This window comes from Nymphalis io, chromosome 18, assembly GCF_905147045.1.
Source record: "Nymphalis io chromosome 18, ilAglIoxx1.1, whole genome shotgun sequence".
Classification (NCBI taxonomy): domain Eukaryota; kingdom Metazoa; phylum Arthropoda; class Insecta; order Lepidoptera; family Nymphalidae; genus Nymphalis; species Nymphalis io.
Window position 1 is genome coordinate 11677247 of NC_065905.1, and position 23637 is coordinate 11700883.

The 23637-nt window shown below is 35.9% G+C and overlaps 1 protein-coding gene across 1 annotated transcript; it reads left to right on the forward strand.

The window, feature by feature from the left end:
* Positions 1-3370: 3370 nt before the first annotated feature.
* Positions 3371-23567, forward strand: LOC126775371 (O-acyltransferase like protein-like). The gene is made up of 12 exons (XM_050497248.1): positions 3371-3607; positions 7274-7410; positions 11964-12079; positions 12341-12552; positions 15077-15270; positions 15724-15887; positions 16186-16371; positions 17530-17706; positions 17994-18147; positions 21269-21452; positions 21689-21828; positions 22430-23567. The coding sequence occupies exons 1-12, from the start codon at positions 3508-3510 to the stop codon at positions 22619-22621; spliced, it is 1956 nt and encodes a 651-aa protein (XP_050353205.1). The 5' UTR covers positions 3371-3507; the 3' UTR covers positions 22622-23567.
* The last annotated feature ends 70 nt before the right edge of the window (positions 23568-23637 follow it).

Below are 23637 nucleotides of genomic sequence, written 5' to 3' on the forward strand. Positions count from 1 at the left end.
CCGTGAATATGTCACAAAACGGAGGTCACATAATGCTACCTTCTTGTAGTTTTAAATTGTTTAACAATTACCTATCCTACTTACGATAATTAACTTTTTGATATCAAATATTACAAATATTTTGCATAAATATAAAAAGTCAGTTATAATAGTAAAACTTGGTCACATAACTGAGGAACGAAACTAAAACTCAGAATATTTCAACGCTGCGTCCGCGCTGGCCATAAGTTAATTTGAAAATTAAAGCAAAATAGCGTCTCTCGATGAAGAATGAGATTATGTGCTGCTATATCGTGTCGAATTGTTCCTTATTTAGAAGTTTTTTTTGCAAATAATAGCATTTTTTTGCTTATTTTCGGTTTTAATTTTAGATTTATTTTAAATGGAACATAACTTTTAAATCAGACTTAAGAATTCAACTTATATTTACTTACATTTACATACACCATTTACATACATGAAATTATTGCAATTATCAAGATAATCTGACACGACAGGTAATTTCGATGGTCTTAAATATTTTAAAATCTTTGTAAAATTAATATTTGGTAAAGTAACAACAAATCGAGCATTTATATATAATTTTAAAAATATCTTTTTTCACTTAAATCAATATATTCTGCTAGACGTCATTCATCATGAAAAATTAATTAAACAAAGTTGAGGGACACGGCGAAAACCTACGATACAATTTTTTTTTAAATTGCTCTTCTATCATTACTGATTTATTTATATAACCTAAATTGTAGAGCGTAAAAAAGCAACAAAAAAGTATATAATCGTAAATTTCGTATCATGTCTAAAAGCCAAGTTGTCGCACAAAAACCAAATTTACCCCCTTTTTCAATCTTAACTGCAATTTTAGATTAAGCTCTTCTACACAATACGTAAAAATAAAGTTTCTCGGGTCGCTTGCATTTATATGCCATTTTTACTGACGCGACATAATTGACTGGACTATCACTGTACGGGAATAGACCGGTTGACAAATTATTATATCTCATTGATAAAATAAAAAATATGCACGGGATAAAATCTCTACAAGCTCGTATCCTAAAGTTAATATTTGCACTGAACAATGATGTTAGAACAATTATAAACGACTTTCTTAATATACTCATACTTTCCATAAATTTGACTAATATAATATAATATTAATGATATTATGTAAAAAATATTTCGGCATTTTCGCCACCGTCATGATGCATCGTTTTAACAATTGGTAATAGTCATAATTATTATTTATTTGTATATATTTTCAGGTCCTCTGAGTAAATTAGTCATCAGTTCATCAAGTCACCTATCTTACTTTCATTCTACACTAAATCAACACGAAATCATTTACAAATAAAAAATAGACCGTCTAGTTGGAAGCGCAGTCGTCGCGGAGATTGCGTTAACAACAAACCAGCCCAACAGCCGCGTAACATGCTTCGTGCCACAAAACTAGCGTGCGTTCATTTCTTGAAGATCCCTAGCAATGTCTATAATTATCATTTAAAATTATTATTTTATAATACTGGAAGGCAGACGGCAGATGGCCCTTCTGACGGCAAGTGTTTACCACCGCCCATAGACATTGGCTCCGTAAGAAATATTAATCACTTTTACATCACCATTGCGCCCCCAACATCCGGGCATCCGCTTTAATGTTGTAACTGCCCGTTGCGAGCGACTATGTTAGTGTTATCTTAGTGATGATGTTTTTGACTCCAATTACAGCGTCGTCAAGCCATCACCACTTAGGGTGGACTCCCTCTTCATGTGGCGGACAGCTGGTGGTAAGGCTTTGTACTGGTGGTAGGGCTTTGTACTAGTAGTAGAGCTTTATACTGGTGGTAGGGCTTTGTGCAAGCTAGTCTGGGTAGGTAGCACCCACTCATCAGATATTCTACAGCAAAACAGCAGTACTTGATTTTGTTATGTTCCGGTTTGAAGGGTGAGTATGCCTGTGTAATTACAGACACAAGGGACAAAAAATTTTGTTTCCAAGGTTGTTGGCGCATAGTCCGTCTTCCTATTCTATAAAAAAAAAACAACGCTGTGTGGAGCTTGTCGACAAACTTCTGCTTATTCCGAATGCACCGTTGAGATCAGATCCAGCACTCTAGCACCCGTTGCAGAGCAAAGGAGTTAAGTCAACCGTGGATTCCGAGGTCCTAGGGTAGTTAGCCATGGTCGATTAATTACTTTGGACCAAGACAATCTCCTAGGCCTCCTGTGGCTGGGACTTTGGCGCGATTATTTTGTTCGTTCATACACACGATAAAGAGCCATTTAAAATTCCATTTATATTACATGAATACATTATGTTTGGTAAATATTACTTTGTTCAAAATAATAGCTAGGATTGAATAATTTACTTTTAAACGGGAAATAATAATTAAAAGCCGCTTAAATAATTATAATGAATTGGAGTTCAAATTCGTAATTAATGGAGCGAAACAACACGAAGACAATTAAACTCAAAAAAAAATTAGGACGTCATGAATTTATAATTAAAGGCAACCAATAAAAATATGAAATAAAATAAAGCTCGACAAAAGTTAATGACAAAAAATACAAGTAATAATCTCAACTGATCCTGTCGAGTTACCAACTGAACTCACTCTGGCAGAAGTTTAATTCAGAATTTCTGGCAGAAATTAATTATTAAACGAAACTATTATGCTTCGAGCACATACACAAATATTACAATAACTTTGTTTATTTTAACATGGTAAGAAACTATTATACGCTATCATCTCTACCCTTAAATACGTTCATTATTATTTATTACTAATAATTTGTGTTCGAATAATTGTCGTACATGACTGGTCACTGTTCTCGTGGCCGCACAGCGGATAGAAAGGGAAATAAACTGTTCTAATGAGGTTTATGCGCCGGCCCTTCTATCACAGCTTACGTAATGTTTGGTTTTTATTATAATTTGAGGCGTTTTCGGACCTTTCATGATTTTTATCTAATTTTGGCGAAAATCTCGTCGTTTTGTTCATCTCAAACAACTATAAGTGACTGTATGTAGTTTTCATAACCGCGTCAATGTAATTATAAATTTTGTCATTTAACTTACACGTATTAAATGTATGTTAATTAGTTGTATCTATATATACTTATTACAAAACACCTTTAAAAATATAAAATATTACAATGAGTAATACTATAAAGTAATATAATCTGTGTAATTAGCAGGCTGAATAATTTAAACGATATAGAAAAAAACTTCCATCAGACACTATATTCAGCTTCAGGGTTCAAGCCATAGTTCCAATTCCTACTTTCAATATTAAATTGATGTAACCGAAGACCAAGAAGTGGCCAGTTATGCAAGCATACCGGCGCGCGCGCAGACCAGTAAGCGCCATGACGCCGGCGCGCGTGCTTACTATCGCGCTACTCTGCGCATGCGTTCTCGACGCCCACGCTGACACTCAGACGAACGGAATTCTTCTTGACCAAGCTGCTGCAGAAGCACACCTCTATGGTGCAAATGGCTCGAACGGAACGATGTACAGCGACTACGCTGGTAACGTAGTTGTAACGAACATCCAGACCTTTGATAATCCCAGTCCAAGAGATGAGCAAGATATTATTTATCATCTAACCGGTAAGCTTCCGTCTGCGAAATTAACTTCTACCAGTGATATGACATTTAACAATGGTCTGTTATGAATATTTTATTCATCGAAATTAAAATCACATATATTGCGAGTTAATCTCCATACTGTAGTGACAATAATTACGTCGGCCCGATAATAGTGTCGCATCGAAAATATAGTTCCAATTTTTAAATTTACTTTTTGAATATGTCCAAATAACCCTCCATATATGCAGATTCTCAATAATTGTGGATTTATGAAACCAACAATTATTAACAGAAGTGAAATCAAATAACTTATACAATCCATCAAAATATATTACAAGTCACTCTCTTATAAAATCAAAATGATATAAACGTACACGTACGTTACTTGATACATAATTATATATGCTGCCAATGCCTGTATATGATATTTATCCCGCCACACAATCAGTATTGATTGACTTGTCAAATAATATCAATGCGATAGGGACTGCCGATAGAAGTAAAAAACTTGAAACTGTTGAATATATTTGTCCAATTTTCACATCTCACACATTATGTCGCAAACTCGGCTCAAAATATTAATACAGCTTAATTTAAATAAATAATAATTAAAATACGCTTACATTATTTGTGTATACTGTTAGTATTTATATAAATTTCAATCATTATTATCCTCATTAATTTCCACAATACTTAAATTATTTGTACTTTTAACGATTTCATTGCATGAACATTACAGCATGTCGGTGACGCGAAACCACGAGTCTATCCCTTACTATAAACCGACACAACGCGCAATTCAAATTCATACACACTTCGATAATATAACGTAACATTATTTTGTAGATAGTATATGTGTATGTATGTATGTATATTTTTATGTGTTGTTGATTACTAATTACATTTACAATAATAAAACAGTTTACATTTGTGCCTTTTGATTAATAATGAAAAAACATTTATTAAACATTGTAACACGCCATATTGCTTGCACTGGTGGCCGGAGGGCTCCTTCTTTTTTCACCCAAATTATCGGAGATTCGATTCAACAGGAAGATTCTGCTACCATTCTTGACACTATTCTGCGTACCTAAACATGATTTGTCCAGTAGTATTATTTTTTAAATTTCATTTCCATATAATGTGTACACATTAGGCTAGTGGTTTTACAAAGCACAACCACATATATTTCTACCACCAAGTTTCCAAATCCACAGAGTCAATCCTTCCTAGTGTTATTTTTGCCTCGTTGGTCTAGTGGCTTGATGTAAGGCCGCAGACCCGGAGGTCCTGGGTTCAATTCCCAGGTCGGGCCAATAAAAAAAGTTATTGGCTTTTTCTGTCAGAAAATACTCAGTAGCAGCCCGGAGTCTGGAAGTTGAAAGTATGTACCCTCCCGTGCCTTGGAAAGCACGTAAAGCCGTTGGTCCTGCACCTGAACTTTTTCCGGTCGTGTCGGATTGCCGTCCTATCGGATTATGAGAGTTAGGGAATAGAGAGTGCACCTGTGTTTGCGCACACACTTGTGAACTATAATATCTCCTGCGTAGTTGGCTAATCACTCTTGAAATTGGCCGCCGTGGTCAAAATCGGTCTTAAAGACATTGTTATTATTGTTTATTTTTTTCTATATTAAAATTCCGTAGATGTTTTACATTTGATCTTTTAAAACATATATAACATACGTCGATAAATAATAATGTATTATAATTTAATTAACACCAAATATATTTATTTAACATACAACAATCTAGTCTAATTGGTGGAAAATAGTAACAACTGAGTTTCGTGTCGGTTCTTATTGGTGGAATTTACTGGTGGTACCTTAACATGTTCATTACACCTGAAACATGATCCCGTATAAAAGTGTTTATATAGGGCTTAAATAAACAATACCTACCTTTTTTAATTTTGGTAAAATATAGGTTGATGAAAGAGCTCCATATTAAATACTAGTTTCCGTCCGTGAGGGGTACGGACTGGTAGGAACCCCATGCAAAATTGCTGTAAAAAATCATGACGATCAGTCGAGTAGGTAAAACGAGAAAGCGTGATAAATAAACAAACAAACACACTCGCATTTATAATATCCAGTAGTTAGGACACACATACACAAATCTCATCATTAGAATTATTACGAGTGTTATTATTATCGTGGATATTTAAGTTAATACGAGTACGTTAACTACGATTACAGGGGATTGTTAATAACTAATAATAAATTGCAATTGATGCTTACATTTAATGTGAACGTCAATTGCAATGTGCAATTGTGTGTGACGGGAGATGATGTAAGTTCATTAGTTTCTCGTAAATTTCCTAACTTATCACTTAACTCGTTTGTAGGGTTTTGACGCTCTAGACCACCCGCTCGAACATGCCGTTAAGCCTTAATACTTTGTATTTCTGTGTTCTGGCTTGAACGTATGCATGAAGGGAGGTAAGGTCCCTGGTTGGAGACACATAAACGATGAGGAGTACTTCCTGCGGTGCCTGTGGACACAGGTGACTAGCAGGCTCGGGAAGACGAGTAAATTCGTCTGCCTATTTAAAATAAAATATAACATCTTGCAAGAGTTTTTAGCACGCGATCAAATTTAATTAATCGTAGCAGTAAATACATTATCGCGGATATATAAATATAAGTAGTTGATGTAGTTCGCATATTAAATATAAGTAAGCTAATTGAGTTAGACATCGCTTAGAAAATGACAAATATTCCATAATTAGGAGTGAACATTTATTCCTCTTAAAGTTTATATTTAATAGAAATCAAACGAATCCATTTTCTAGGAAAAATCTATATAATAATAAAATAATAATCGGCAATCGACAATAATATTAACTCAATTTACTGGTGGTAGAGCTTTGTGCAAGCTCTTGGTCAAAGTGAAATCATCTCATGTCGTATCTACTTTTTGACACAGATATACGACTTACCGAGGAGACCAGGACCCCCTATGTCAATGTCTAAGGGCGTTTGGTGACCACTTACCATCAGGTGGCACATATGCTCGTCCGCCTTCCTATTCTATAAAAAAATCTGACGTTTAGTCAATTCATACCTAATTGAAATAAAATAAAAATTATATATATATATACAATTAGGTAGTCCGTAGGGTTATTACTGTAGACAGTCTTCTGATATCAATATTTTTAGACGCTTTAGACTTCACTTATTATATTAGAATGTAAGAAACGTCTTAGAAAATGAATTTAATGTCTACTTATAATATCGTCGCTTCGATTTGTAACTTGCAATAATAACTTGGTTAAAAATATTATGAGATGACATCGACTACTATACTACTGCTGCTGCTGACTACTATACTACTACATATTTCTATGGACTACAAATCCGTATAGTAAATTTTAAAACAATATAACGAAACAAGCGCTCACATCTTACTGTAAGCGCATAAAATTAAAAACAATATACATTGACTACGACAACTGTTAGCTGTTGTAAGATATATAAGGTATTAGTTACTACTCACGCTACTTTAAATATTTTATTGATCTTTTAATGACTAAAATACAAAAATAAATTAGACTTTCATCAGAAAAACGCTACCTTTTTAAAACTTAACGAAAGAAATACGGTCACTACTAAAAATTACACAAACGAGCGCAGACAGACGATTATTTACAACTAAGATTATATTTATTATATCTATTTTGTTTAAGATGAGGAATACTACGAAATGCCTCTTCTTTTTCACCTGGACGAGTATGCTGGATGCCTTGCGATGGGAGGCGCCTACTGTTTAGGAAGCTTCGAGCTCTCGCCACCTGGACCAAGCACTCTGTTCCGTATGATGCAGGTGAGATAAAACTGCAAACGTAAAGTTGTGGACAGGTAAATGGACGAAAACAATAAAATATTACAAGTTGACTCAAAGGTATTAACTTCATTAAGCTAGAGATTTTAAAACCTGTATTTTCCTCAAATTTTTACATTTTTTATTGAATAGAAACAAAGTAATTACTGTTTTGGTAATTGATTAGTTTTGGTAAATAATATTTTACTGATCTTTATATATTTCGCCCTTCAATGGTACTTAGCATCAAAATTATTCAGTTTAACATTCCAACGCCAACGTTCGATATATAATAATGTCATCCTGAGTAACTTCGGCCAAGGCACTAGCCAACTGCGCGGGCCATTATAGTCCTCTAGTGTGTGCGCAAACACAGCGCACTCTCTATTTCCTAACTCTTATAATTCAATTGGACGGCAAATCCGACACGACCGGGGAAAGTTTAAACGCAGGACCAACGGCATTACGTGCTTTCAGAGGCACGGGATTGTACACACTTCCATCTTCCAGACTTCTTTATTCAAACTCTTTATTCAATACAGAACTGTATTGAATAAAGATTTTGACTTTCAATTTGGTCAAGTTTCACGTGTTCTAACCATCTAGGCACCTCAAACTTGCGAAACTGCTTTGGTATTGGTACGGGCCTAAGGCAGAAATTAGTTACTATCTCGAAAAAACGCATCAGAGCGAAGCTACCTTTGAACACATTTAATTACATGTAGGTACGATATATTTTTTATGTGTTTTTTTCATTATGTTACGTTTATATTTTCACAACTTTACGTTAATTGTAGATATATTAAAGACATATGTTGACTGCTGCGTTGGTCTTGTGGCCAATCTATAAAATTGAAGGTCAATTATATGATTTTAAAAATAAATAAATAAATCACGGGTTACAATCACTACGAAAGTTTTTACGTTTTCTGTCAAAAATTCTTAGTAGCAGCCTAAAGTATATATAATCAGTGTCACATTCCCGTGCTTCAGAAAGGACGTCTCACGTCCTGATCTCTCTGCAGTCCTGTCGCATTTCCTTTTCATCCAGTATAATAGTTATAGAATAAAAATTAACCTGTGTATTTTGTGTATACACTCGTGTACTGTGATTTGTCCAGCGGTGAAGACAAATCCTTAAGAAGAGCCAATATCATGGTCAAGATGATATTATTTAAATAAGTATTTGCTAAAGAGCACTGGTACTTCTAATTATTTGCACTAAACCGCGAATGTTTGTTGTAATTATTAGAGATGTTATATTATTTCTAATAATTTTGTTTTATCGCAACACCGCACTGTCATTACACCATCACTATTTTTATCTTCCAATCTAAATATATATATATACTTAAATAAAAATACATAGTCAATGTCTTTATTCGTTTAAACTATACTATGTTACGTATATAATAATGTACTATACAATGTTTTAAAAAGACGTTTTTGCTACAAATAGCATTTAATTGTGGGTTTAAATACGGAGTAACGCGTTTTAGACTCTGCTACCCTTATTTGTATATACAAACATTACACGACAATATTTGAACATAATATTTTGATATAAAGCACTTGTAATTTAGAAAATTAAGAGTATAAAACATTTTATCGTAATCATTTTGTAAAGCTATTTCTTACTTTGCCTTATTTTTCCAGATTTAAATTAATATAAGGTTTCATGTTATATTAATGTAAATCTGGAATCAATCACATTTTTACTAAAGGAAGAGCTTCATATGATCATATTTGGTGGTGTACATGTACAGACTCATTATCAACTCACCTGCCGATAAAAATGTGTCTCTAAGTTCTAGTTTGAAGATTGCGCGAACAATTTACAAAAACAGAGACTAAAATTCCTACATCCCATTATACTTAGCTATACTTAAGGTAATAGATGAAACGAAAACGAAAATATAAATAAAACTAAATTTTACAAATATAATTCATATTTGCAATATTCAAAAATGTAGGTACTGATGGTTTTTAGCCGCGGCGCGGGCGGCGTATTATTATGTACCCGAGTTTGTTTACACTCTCGTAATCCGATTTAATAGCAAATCAACGAAACAGGCAGATGTAGGGCTTTTATATAAGGCTGCTGTTTCAGATCGGGCCAAAAAAACATTAACAGGTTTTCGGTTAAGAAAATTTCATAAACAGAGTTTGAAAATTATTTACACTTTCGTGCCTCGGAAAACTCTTTCCGGTCATGTCGGCTTACCATCTGATTGACTATTTATTGTACTGTGGAATTTATAAAACACCTCATTAACTGCCTCAAAAGGTGACACGGTGAGGATCCCGAAAATTGTCAAGATAGTCCCTGGATGATAGCGCACTCTGGCAATAAAACAATCGTCTCCTGGAAACTTCTTTGTAATATTGAAAATTTGGTAACAATTACAAAATCTGACAAAAAAAAGCCTCGGTGAGTTTCTTTTGCTGAAACTTCTCAGGTCAGGGTATTCTATTCTGAACCAGTGGTAGGTTTTAATTTCACAATAAATAATTGCGTAATGTTTCTTTATTGAATGAGGAAAATGGAATTGAATCAGTTGCCCGTAAGAATATGTCAAATTATTTTTTCAAAAATTAGACGTTAAAGACCCACAAAATAATGTATAAATATATTTTATAGAAAGTCTAAAAGAATTTGTCTGCGCGGAAATACATAGACAAAACCCTATCGTAACGAACAGTTTCATCATCTGACGCGCGTGAAGAGCGCCGGTTCCGCTCCGATTGGAAGGGTCGCTATCAGGTCGGCAGTTTGTATTGTAATATTACGTTCAATGCGTATTATAGATGCGCTACCGTATTACCAATATATCGAAGCCTATTTCGGTTGGAATTTTAGCATCCATTTCTTAATGTAATTGAACTCTTTTTTGAACATATTAGTTTTTTTGGGTGTGTATTAACAATGTAATTTCATCATCATCGTTATCATCATTTCTTTCTTGTCCACTGCTGAACATACGCTTCTCCAATGACACGCCACTGGGTTCGATCTTCAGCTCTTGATTTCCATCCGCTGCCAGCCGCTTGCATATGTCGTCACTCCATCTAGCTGGAGGGTGTCCTATGCTATGCAAGACGTGGTCTCCACTGCTGAACACGTCTACTCCAACGGTTGCCGATGTTATTTCACCTCATAATCTTAAAAATAATAAGTTAACAATCTCGACCGCCCCATCATAGAACATCATGTGTCCCCACACTCGGCACCTACCATAGGCGTCTAAAGAGTCTTAAAACCCAATTCCTCAAACACCACTCGAAATGGCTAAATACATTGTCCCTTTGTCATAGTAGTATCATCCGTCTAGTATGTACTATACTATATATACTATGTAAAACTGTACATGAGATAGTTTACTGGAGTGGCTCGTTAGAACAAATACTTAAGAAAATAAACGCTAAGCTTAATCTAGAAAAGCAGTGTCCTGTCGAAGCGCACAGAAGCAATTCGAGATAGACGTTAAGTTTTAATTTTAAGTAAATTGTACAAGTTGTATATTATAATATTGATTATTCACACTAGATAAAAAAAATAGATTCACACTGGCAATTTATAATTTAAATAAAATATTTATTTGACAAAGATGAACTATTTTATGGCCTATTATTCTGATGATGAGCTCTCTATAATTCTGGTTGATTTTATGATTTTGATCATTCGAATATTGCAGGTCATCTATACATAAAATAAAAACGTAACTGATCGTTGTCTGTACGTGGAAGATATTTGAGTCAAACTATTATCGGGGGTCTTTACCAAGGCAATAGAACCCAAAAAAAATATGGTTAGAAGTTTTGTCTGTCTGTGCATTTGTGTCTGTGCATCTTAGAAATGGCTTTACGGATATGTTTATAAACATAGCAATAATTCTTATGAAAGATGTCGAGATAAGACCATAGACAGTTTTTAGTATTTTATAGTTTTTACATATCTAAACAGGCAGTTGGCTATTTGAAAATATTCATACATACATAAGTATTTGTTTTCAGTTTGTAAATACTTTGTAAGTTAAAGTTTATAGGTCAGATATGTAGTTCGCTTCGTTGCTGTATATATATTTTTTCATAGTTTTTTAAATTTATACTTTGTCCATTAGTTGATAATAAGTACTTATTTAAAAAAAAAGAATTATGTTGTAGTTTTAAAAGGACACAATTTCCCGTGAAGGTATCGTTTGCAGTCAAAATAAATAAAGCACAGTAACAGCCTGTTAATGTCCCACTGCTGGGCTAAAGCCTCCTCTCCCTTTTTGAGGAGAAGGCTTAGAGCTTATTCCACCATGCTGTTCCAATGCGGGTTGGTAGAATACACATGTGACATAATTTCAATGAAATTAGACCGTCAAGCACGAGATGAATTATAATCACAAATTGAGTACAAGAAAATTTAGTGGTGCTTGCCCGAGTTCGAACTCACGATTATCGGTTAATAAAGCACAGGGAAAGACATGTCGGTGATTTCTTTAAGTTATACGCGGGTGAAATCACGGGCACAGCTTAATAAATATATAAAACAAGTATCGTTGTTTCAGCGTTACTCAGCGAACTGGGTGGATAATTTCAATCACACGCGGCTACATCGAGGCCTCTGCTTAACTCGCAGCTGTTTACCACCCAGCCACGGCTCCGCACATGCGCTGGACGCATGGTGAGTATTGTAGTTATCACTTTTGGCAGTCGCTATGGATTGTCCTTCTCACGTATTGTAGCGGCTCTGCAATCCTTACTCCTATTTTATATAGTTCTGAAACTTGAGGACTAGTAAAAATAATTGTGATAACGGCTAGCGTCCTGCAGTCGTCAGAGCGAAAGTCAATTATCTTTACGCCAAACAGTCACAACAAATAACATAAATTAAATAATATACAAAATTTCTGTATCCTTATTCTTGCGTTGACTATCTCGCTAGGTTCGCGTCGTGTGTGAACGCGAGTGTCATGTCAACTTACAATCTGTCAGCACGGCTTTACTACCTTGACTACTGCGTCCGCGGCCCCGACAACCACTCGCCACCGCTTTCCACCAGCGAACGTGCCTTCGCCGGTTTGGTTGTCGCTCTGTTAGCTCTGGCTACCGTCAGCACAGCACTTGACATAAAACTCTCTGATCACACCAAAAAGGGTAAGTATTCAACGATCCAACAACTTTGACACTGAAAACAAAATCTAAAATAAATATAAAAATAAACGAGTCCTACATTGGTCGTCAATAATTAACAATGAAATTTTTGTTAAAACATTGGAGTAGAAGGTTATTTCAAACACAGAGCAGTAGAAAGTTATTTCAAAAAGTTGCAGAGCGAATGAAAGAAACGACCTCTGTTTGTTGTGTCTACCTTTTTGAAAACGTTGCGTAATATAACAAGCGCAGTCACAGGGAGCGCCCGAATATCACATAATAGGTAATTTAATTAAGTATAAAGAATACCACAATTTGAAAATAACAGTGAACTACTTTCTACCAACATTTACAACTAAAATTAGTCTTAACTCAAGCTTGAACCAGCTGATTAAGTTCTAACTTCAACTAGTATTGTCCTCCTAACTGATTGTCGATCACGGCAGCAAATTTAAAAGACTAGCCCAAGAAATATTGAGGTAGTTTGTTTGCGCAAGAACAGGTGCACTGTTTGGCCAAACTAATCTGACTTGTATAATTTCAAACAGTAGTACAACTTTACGCCTTTATGCAGTAAGACTGCCAGCTTTACAAGATTTTCAAGGGACAGAAGTCTAGCACCATCATCGTCCTTGCTCGAAACTAACCAGTGACCTCATAATCCATAGTCGTATTTGCTTGTCAATTAACTAACTGTAATAATAATATATACATAGTAATAACAACTGCAATAATGCAAACCAACTATTGATTTTGTGATCTTAAAACAATCAATACAAGTCTGAATGGCATCTGAAAACAGCATGATAAACTTATTAGTCGGTGCAATGTTTACGTTCGATGACGCACGTCGCCGGCCGGCTAACTGACCTTACGTAATATTGTTTCATTACACTTTTCCATAACTTAAATTATTTTATAATATTGACTTCTTGTTTAGGAAATCTATGCTTTGCTTTGCAATGTAAATCAATTATTTGTGAAAGTGAATTTATTTATTTTGTCTGTTAAGCTGTCTAGCGTCGAAGAATTACATGATGTTAGTAAAAATCACACACTTAGATCTATAGATAGAAATCGAAGAAAGACGAAAAGTACAAACTCCATCGGGTCTATTGTATGGATTATTTTGCTCACTCTGGTAGTCAGCAAAATAGACATCATTAAGTTGTATCTACTACCCTTGGCGTGTGGCGTTGTAAGAAAATGGCCTAAGAGGTCATAGGTAAAGGAGCCTGTGACTTTCGCAGAGCTGTATTGGCTAATATGTATTTTTATTATTATAATGTAATCGCCTTGCGGTTCTGGTAAAATAGATTAGTCACACTTTTCAACCCGTGGCTTATGAAGGATATTTTTTAAGTTGAAAAAGTTAATGTAAATTGGATCAAGTTTAATATTAAAGTTCCTATATCATATCATCGCATCATTTATTTTGGCAATAGAGACAGCTACTCATTTATATAAAATTAGTAAAAAAAACGATCATCCAAAAGACATCAACGCGTTTGTGGCTACATCACTTAAAATTGGGCAATGAACAATGTTATACACATACAGAAGCAATAACTGAAGTTTATATATGCCGATTTTATAGTACGAAAGAAAAGATTGTATATCTGATACGAATAAGTAGAAACGATTACCGTATATAATTTTAACAATATATTTCAACATAATGATATGAAGGAAAATAATAAAAACGATCAATTGATTGACATATAAATGCACGTATAAAAGTAAATCCAAAAATTGTGGTACCCTGCCATAGCCCGGGGATTCTTAGCACCCCCCATCACACCGTTACCATGGCCGGTACCGTGGCCAGGAATAGTGCGATTACCGGGAATTGGGGGCCGTGAATTTTTGTCGTCGCTCATAGGGGGGTATTTGCCTTAGTCACCACGCTTGGCAGGCGGGTTGGTGACCGCAGTGGCTGGAAATCTTTCACTAATAGCGCTGCTGCCCGCTATCAGGATTTCGGTCGCCAGAGCCTCGTTCGTTGATTAGCAGGATGTACCACGAGCAGGTGAGGTTGACGGTAGAGAGCCTAGGTTCTTATCGGTTCCCCTTATGCCCCTTCTCAACAGTTATGTTGAGAACATTATACTCAGTTATATTATAACATTATGTTTGTAATATAATAGTGCTAATGAACAAAAAAAAATATTAACAATACCTTATATCGGCAATGCACCACCAAGCTTGGGAATTAAGATATTTCACTTGTTCCTGGAACACTGGCTCGCTCACCCTTTAAATCAGAACACAACAATACGATGTATTACTCTTTGGCGGTAGAATATATGATAAGTGGATGTAACATATCTAAATCGGTCATGTCTAAAGTATGATTGAATAGAATTCTAGAAAATATATAATTAAATAATGAGTACCGGCTTAAATTCACATAGAAGCCATTGACATTATGAGCCAATTGCATAAGAAGGTATAACATTAAAATTTAAATGAACAAATATAAAACCTTTGACGCTAGTCACAATTTAATCAGTTTACGCTTGGCCAGAGTACGGCTGGGCGCTGTGCTGGTCACTCCGGCGCTCGTGGCGTTCGCTGACGGCGGCGGCGCCGAGTGCGCGCGGGGCGGACCTGCGCTGCTTCGACGGCCTGCGAGTGTTGAGTATGCTTTGCGTCATCATCGAACACGTCTGCTGGCTCGGCACACTCTCATACGTGGCCGATACGAGATATTTCGAGCAGGTTTACATACAACTTTTTAATTATTATGGTTCAAAATTTAATTCATATATTATTTAAATTTTAATATGCCTTACAATTTAATAATTTAATAACACATCTCCCTAAGCGATCTAAGTTTATTAAAAGTAATAGTGTGTAAGTAATCACAAAATAAGACGGTATAATATAAATTCGTATATATACAAGAGTTAAGTAAGTGGCCATGTGGAATAATATTCCACGTGGACGTAAGGCCCGCCTGTGTCCGCTCTCGAAGTGGATGCATCCAAATCATTTTCTTAGCTTTAGATTAGTACGAAAGGTACGATACATCTATAAATTGAATTATTACAAGTTAAAACTTGTCCTAACCTAACATTTCTATTTAAAGTACTTTCTAATCGACCATCTTGGATTGTTTGTATCAAATACGAGGCGGACCATCGTGAAAATATAAACTGTAATTTCCGGCAGGCTCGCCGCGCTGCGGACGTGGTACTGATGACGAACAGCACTCTGATGGTACAGGTTTTTTTCTTGATGGCAAGTTTTCTGCTGGCGCACAAGCTCTTACACGAGCGTCAGCGAGATCCCGCTGTCAAGACATTCTTCACTACCATGTTCAATAGGATCATCAGGTACATCGCCCTCTGTTAAGCGATTTCAGAACAAATATACATTTCCAATTCACAGGCAACTAACTGATCTAAATAACAATTAACAATAATATATATTACGCAACTGTATGTACCCGATATGAATACATTATAGTTTTTCACTGACTTTGTCTTGAAAATCGATCCTAGCGACCGAATCGACTTGTTACGAGTATACTCTTTACATTTTAATTTGTATCTAAATGGTGTATAGTAAAGAATATCATTTACCTTATTATGTTTAATTGGATCGCAATGAAGAAGATAATTTTGTAATTAGAATAAGTCCGAGTTACTTCGTGGTTCTGTGGTTCGCTTCGTCGTGGTGGGAGAGGCTGGGAAGCGGTCCCCAGTGGTCGTCTCTCGTTCGCTCCGAGGCTGCTATTTGCCGCCACAAGTGGTGGACACATCTCCTTTACATGAACAACGTACTGTATCCCGATGAAAAGTGTTTAATTCAGACCTGGTAAGTAATTGTAGTATTTTAATTCCAAAGACGATAAATCGTTTCCCCACTAACAGCCTGTGAATGTCCCACTACTGGGCTAAAGGCCTCCTCCTCTTTTTGAGGAGAAAGTTTGGAGCTAATTCCACCACGCTGCTCCAATGCGGTTTGGTGAAATACACATGTGGCAGAATTTCAGTGAAATTAGACACATGCAGGTTTCCTCACGATGTTCTCCTTCACCGTAAAGCACGAGATGAATTATAATCACAAATTAAGCACATGAAAATTTAGTGATGCTTGCCCGGGTTTGAACCCACGATAATCGGTTAAGATTCACGCGTTCTAACCACTGGGCCATCTCGGCTCTTCAATCGGTTCAGTTTATGAAATATATCTATTAGCACTTAGCAGAGTACTTTGAAACATGCAATCTCAGCTAGCGTCTCAATGTAACTTCTACTATTAAGAGTATTCGGGTCATTTCTCCTAAGAAATATTGAACGGATTTGCTAAACATTTTTCTTTCATCGTGTAAAAATATGTCTCAAGTTGAAAGTTTACACGATGACGTTCCTTGAACCTTTAATTAAATCGTTGTATAGAATACTAACAAATAACGAAGGTTTTCCACGTGACGATAGTTGATGTTATTGATGCACAAACTTTATTGAATGCATTTTAAATTTAAATAACTGCATGAAAGAGATCAGCCAACTGCGCAGGACATATAATTGTAGTGCACAAGTGTATGCACGAATACAGGTGCATTCTCTATTCCCTAACTCTCAAAATCCGATGTGACCCGTCGCATAATTTCACTAACAGATCGTAACAGTAAGCAAAATTATAAAATAAAATAATGTAAAAAAAGGATACTTGTGGTATCCTTGATAAAATTGTCTAAAATGTATTTAAACAAAGTAACTATACTAACTTCGCATTTATTTTCCTTCGAAGAAAGTATAAAAGATTTCAGTTTTAAAATTGTCTAGTTTGACACTGATGATATCTATATATATTTCTAAGTATTAATGAGTAGCGACTGAATTTGTTGTGTATAGTTTGAGGGTGAAAATAGGATGTAGCAGATACGAGAAGGGATTTTAAGGATATATTTAGGACAAGAGTTCTAAATATATGTTCCCTTACGTATTTCCTTTAAAAATGTGAACACAGGTACTTAGCAGCAGATATGCAGCTATACGCGGTAGCTTTACTGTTGACGCTGCTGCTGCGCGGCCGTCGCCTCGCGCTGCCGTTACTTGGGACGGCATTCGCGATGGTGACCATCGTTCCGCTAATGTTAGCGTATGCATGGCAACTTGTACCTACGTTCGTCGTGCACAGACCAGAGTGAGTGAACAATATATTATCACATTTGATATTACTTCGAATTTTTATGTAGTTTATTTAAATCTTTAAAATATTACTTAATATTTTGTCAGAACTGTAGATTTTACTTGCAACAGATGTTTTGTTACCGGAGAGAGATCTCATAGAAGAGATAAGACACTCTTTGTACACTTCTTCTTCTCATTCTATGTTTATGTTACTTTTATGATACAAGAATGAAATAATTAATATAACTAATTAAACGTTTAATTATAAGTTAGATTTGTTTTAATGGTCTCGCCCCGCAGGTCAGTGCGGCTGACGTACAGCGGCGACGCGTCGTTCACGTGGCTGTACCAGTCGCCGCTGAGCAATGCGGCGGGCGCGCTGGCGGGGCTACTGCTCGCGCACGCGCACCACGCTCTGCGCGACGTTACGCCTGACCGACTCGTCTACAACAAGGTGAGATGTCTCACTCTATTCACGCAAGGGCCAGTCTTAGTTATTTTTTACACAACAACGAAATTAATATAACCTACAACTTTTTTGGATATACATATTATATTATGATGTGCGACTAAAATATATGAGACAAAAAAAAATTGTTAGTCTATACGAACTGCGCATACGCCTTTAAATTTAAAACATATTCTTAGTACACTATTATTCTTAAGTTTATATAATTTTCATGATATTACATTAGCCATATCTGATGACCTGCATACCTCCGGTGCTTCTACATGCTGCGTCCCGTTTAATGGCTCACTGTGAGCAATACGTACACTTGTAACATTTTATCGAATGAATTTTCATCCTTGATGAAAATGTATTTATGTAAATTATAATAATGAGCCGAGCTGTTCGAGTGAACAGAATACGTAGTCGAATACGAAGCTCCGGATTTAAACCGGAATTTTGATTTGCTCAAATTTATAATTATCTTTATAATTCGTCTCTTGCTCAGTGGCTAAGGAAAACATAACGACGAAACCGGCCTTGTGTAGAATTTTGCCACATGAGCCGTCCAATGGTGTATTGATCCTTAAGGGAAGGGAACTTTTGCCCAGCAATGGGGCATTTACAGACTATGAAGTTACTCTGTTACTATATACCGTTAACTTTGAAAGAAACTCAGTATGATGATGCACTCTCAACTCGATGGCCAAAGTCTGAAACATAATCCGTTAATCCATTAATTAGTTTAGTGGATTGCATAATATATTTGAATAAGTAATTAAAAAAAAATAATACACCTGTATCAAAGAGGTAAAATCTACACATTTAGGCCATGATTTTTGAAAATAAAAAGTACCCCAAGTCCTTTTTTTTAATTTATATTAATGAGTTTGTGATATTGAATTATTTACTTTTTTATATACATAAAATGATGGCCAAACGAGCAAATGGGCCACCTGATGGTAAGCGGTTACCACAACCCATACACATTGTCACTGAAAGAAATATTAACCGTTCTTTATATCGTCGATGCGCCACCATTCTTGAAAACTAAAATGTTAGACAAATTGCCTTAACGTAAGCTTTATATTAAAACCTGACAGCAATTCAGAACTATGCTAAACGCAACGTAAAAGGATTTAACAAAATCGGATCATGAACAATAAAAATATACGCGAACATACGCAAAAACATACATGTATGTATATATTACACAGACGAATTGAGAACCTCTGCTCTTTTTTTAAGTCGGCATATTTTATTATCTTTGTTGTTGTTTTATTATCTATTAAGGGTTCTAGGAGTGTAGGATTAGACACTAAAACTAGGTAACTTTCACTCGCAGTACGAAAAGTTGCGCCACGCGGACGACTGGCACACTGCAAGTGCAATTACTGCAGTTTAGCTATTGAGAAATAAGCAAGATAACCGGTAAATATTCTTATAGCGACGAGACCGCGTTACCGCTGCAATGTTTAGGGAATTGAGTTTAGTCACTTGGTCGAGGCTTGATCGAAAGGGTAACTTCATTCCTTAAATAATAAATTGAAGCACAATACGTTTTTATCTTTTAAATTCACGTTTATAGTAACTTTGGTTTTTCTAGAAAATAAAAACAAAAGTAAAAATAACAGTGAAACACTAAAATGCTCCGCCGCTGGACAAACGCCTTCTCTTCTTTGGGACTTCATTTAATAGGTTATTCTTTCAAATAATTATTATTATAATTGCATAAATTAAAATTAAAATTGAAAGAGATCCTCATCAAGAAGATTCCCTATCACCAAAATCGTTTAGATCGTCGGCGTCGTTAGAACTGTGACCTGATGGTACATTTCCATGGATAGAAGCTCACACGTCATCAATTTGTAGATGATGTAATCTACAACGTGTGCTAATGATCTTTTGCGGCCTGTGTTATGGGCAGCTTCGCGTCGGGTGGGCATCGCGAGATACTTTTTTAAATTTGATTTAAAAAATTAAATAAAAATGTCATTAATCAAATTTATATATTTATCTTTTGTAATAATAATAGGTAATTGTGTAATAATTAAAGGCAGATGTTATAAAATCATTGATATTAAAATAATAAATGAAATTAAATAATACATAATATAATTATAATACTGACTTGATTGCCTCGTTGGTCTAGTGGCTTGATGTAAGGCCGCAGACCCGGAGGTCCTGGGTTCAATTCCGAGGTCGGGCTTATAAAAAGTTATTAGGTTTTTCTGTCATAAAATTCTCAGTATCAGCCCGGAGTCTGGAAGTTGGAAGTGTGTACACTCCTGTGCCTCGGAAAGCACGTAAAGCCGTTGGTCCTGCTGAACTCTTTCCGGACGTGTTGGATTGCCGTCCCATCGGATTATGAGAGTTAGGGAATAGAGAGTGCACCTGTGTTTGCGCGCACAATAATATCTCCTGCGTAGTTGGCTAATCTCTCTTGAGATTGGCCGCCGTGGCCGAAATCGGTCTGGAGAACATTATTAATTATAATACAAACATAATGTATGAAGACGTAAACAGATTTAGTTAACGGACATAATCGAGTGACAGGTTACACGTAGAAAGGGATAGCTCAAGACAGGCGAGGATGGAAAGTATTGGAGAAAATAAAAGGTTGACACAGGAAAAGGTTTGAATTCCTTACCAGCTCACGTGTTCCCCTCCTATTACAACCCGGGTTCCTTCAAACGAGGCGTGAAGAGGCATCTTGTGGGCCGGCAAGGCGAAGGCGGCTAGTACAGAACGTTTTTCCCGTCTGTACTGGCCGTCGTCGCGTTTCGACTCTACTACCACTTACCATCAGGTGGAGTAGAGTCATTTGCCCTCCCGGCGAATATAAAAAAAAACTAAAAGTTCAATAAAAACCGAAGTTAAACAAAAAGAGCGTAGGGAGCGGCTAGCGTGCTACAATTTTGGTAAAATAAAGACGAATGGTGTCACGACGCTAAAATCAGCTGTTCACAAATGTATTCTAAAAATTTGCCTTGACAAGAACATAAAAACATTTTTCATTCTTGTATTTTGCACTGGTCCCGTTTCTTATAGGAATGGATTTCACTTCACTAGACTGTTGAGATACGTTTGTTAATCTGTCTTATGTTATTTTTCTATAATTTGTCAGATGTTCCGCTGGATATCAGTGTATTCGGCTCCTGCAGCGATGTGCTGGGTAGCGCTATCACCGCTGATCCTGGGCACAGGGCCACCTAACCACATCGCTGCTGCAGTGCTGGCAGCGCTGGAACGACCGATCTTCATTACTTTAGTCGCTGTAGCGCTTCTTGGTGCTATCAATGGGATTGATTGTAAGTACTGACATAATCTTATTTATTTTTTAATCAAACAACATTGAACTGAACTGCATGATATAAAGAATTGTTTAATAAATATTTCTCATATTATTACATCCAATTATAACTTCAACATTGATATTATACCAAGTTGTGTCAGTTTAGTTAGCACCTACTCGTAATATGAAAGTTATACTGTATAAATGCTAAAACATTAAATTTGAACATAATCTTAATAATATTATAAACAGCGCCATGGCGCCGATGGATGTCCGAAGGCGCCACGGTGCTGGCGCGGCTGTCGTTTGGTGCGCTGTTGCTGCACATGCTCTTCAACAAGACATTGCTCGCAACGCGTCTCGCTCCTGTGCAACTTGACCGACAATCCGCGGTATGTTTTGTTACTTATGTAATTTAATGGTTCTAAATATTTAACAGACTTATATATTATATAGGCGAACACTGGTGCTCGTGGTACGTAAAGCCGTTGTTCCTGCGCCTGCACTCATACCGGTCGTGTCGGTTTGCTATCGCATCGGATTATGAGAATGAGGATATAGGGAGCGCACCTGCGTTGGCGTACGCACTTGTGCACTATAATATATCTTGCGCAGTTGGCTAATCTTTCTTGAGATTGGCCACCGTGACCGAAATTGGTCAGGAAGACATCATATAATCTGTGTTGAGTAATTTAAACTGAATTAGAATACTCCTGCTCAGTACTCGTTTAACTATCGTGTGGTGTATTATGCCTTTATGCGAAATGGCTCAGTGGTTCTAACTAGTGAATCTTAACTTGATGAATTTCTGCTGTATAAGTGTCTAACCAGACTGTGTATATAACCAAACCCCACTGACACACCGTGGAGGAATTATCTATTATGCAAACCTTCTCCTCAAAATGTCGTTTGCCTAAATATGGGCTATATATAGGTTGTTACTATACTCTTTATACATTTAAGTTATCATAAATTATTGTATTCCAATTACAGATTATGGATTGGTTCGGTGTGGCTGTCATATCGTACGCGGCGGCGCTACCACTCGCCTTGCTAGTCGAGATGCCCGCGCAGCAACTACACAAGGAAATTAAAAAGATTAACGAAAAATCGAAGAACAACAAATCTACAGACAAGTCCTTGGATAAGACAGACATTAGTACGACACAACAATGCAATAGTTGATAATTTATCGTCTCGTTTAATGAATACCGGTATATTTCAATGCAATTTGCACAAATAAAAAGTACGGTTTAAAAAACATGAACAGCAATCATAAAATTAAAAAACATACAAACGATCCCAGTAAAGATACCATCTTTACCGAAGATCGTGAGTTACAACTAATATGGTCAAGCAAGTGTTTTCACGTTTATAATTCGTCTCGTGCTCAGCTGTGAAGGAAAATATCACGAGGAAAACTAAATGTAACAGGTGACATTCTATAAATGTTTATCTACCAATCCGCATTACAGCAGCGTGGTGGAATAACTGACTCCCACTTTAATAAGAGTGGAAGCCTCTGCCAAACAGTGAGTTTTCGCAATAATATTTTCGTATAAAAATGAAATTTAATTGTTGTCTTGATTGCAACATCCTGATCCCATATTCGTCACCATATTGGACAAAATAACCTTTATGATCATATTCATTGTTAATAACTATTAATTAATTCACTTTTTGTACAAATTGTATTGAAATAGACAATTAGTATGTACAACTTATTTTTGTACTGAAAAGTAGTAATGTTACATGTAAGGTATTTGTGATAAGCTCAATGGAAACTGATATGGTTGTGGGTAGCTCTACCATTATTATGTAAGACAGGGAACCCGAGCTGACATACTTGATGGGAAGTGGTCGTCGTTGCCATAAACATTGACCCTTTAATGCAAATGTAACAAACACTATAAATAGAAACAATTTTGTTGAATAAAATATATGTGAAACTAATTGTATACATATTAGCCTACAATAGGCTAAGTAATATTACTTGCTAATATATAAAGAGTGTTGTATTAATAAATACTTAGACTGTATGTAACTGTGCCAAGTTAGATTTAGCTCAATGGCTTGCCAGATAATGTTCGACCACTAAACTACTTCTGAAGTAAAATACACCATCAAAAGAATTTATATTTCAATGTTGAGCATTGAAGGAAATAAAACAAATTATATACATAGCAAGTTTTTTTATTAAA

Bases quoted from the DNA above. Each gene is read 5' to 3' on its own strand.
- LOC126775371 (XM_050497248.1), top strand. From the start codon at position 3,508: ATGTACAGCGACTACGCTGGTAACGTAGTTGTAACGAACATCCAGACC. The intron at 15,271-15,723 runs GTTTACATACAA...AATTTCCGGCAG, and splicing joins ATACGAGATATTTCGAGCAG to GCTCGCCGCGCTGCGGACGT. The intron at 15,888-16,185 runs GTACATCGCCCT...TTTTGTAATTAG, and splicing joins ATGTTCAATAGGATCATCAG to AATAAGTCCGAGTTACTTCG.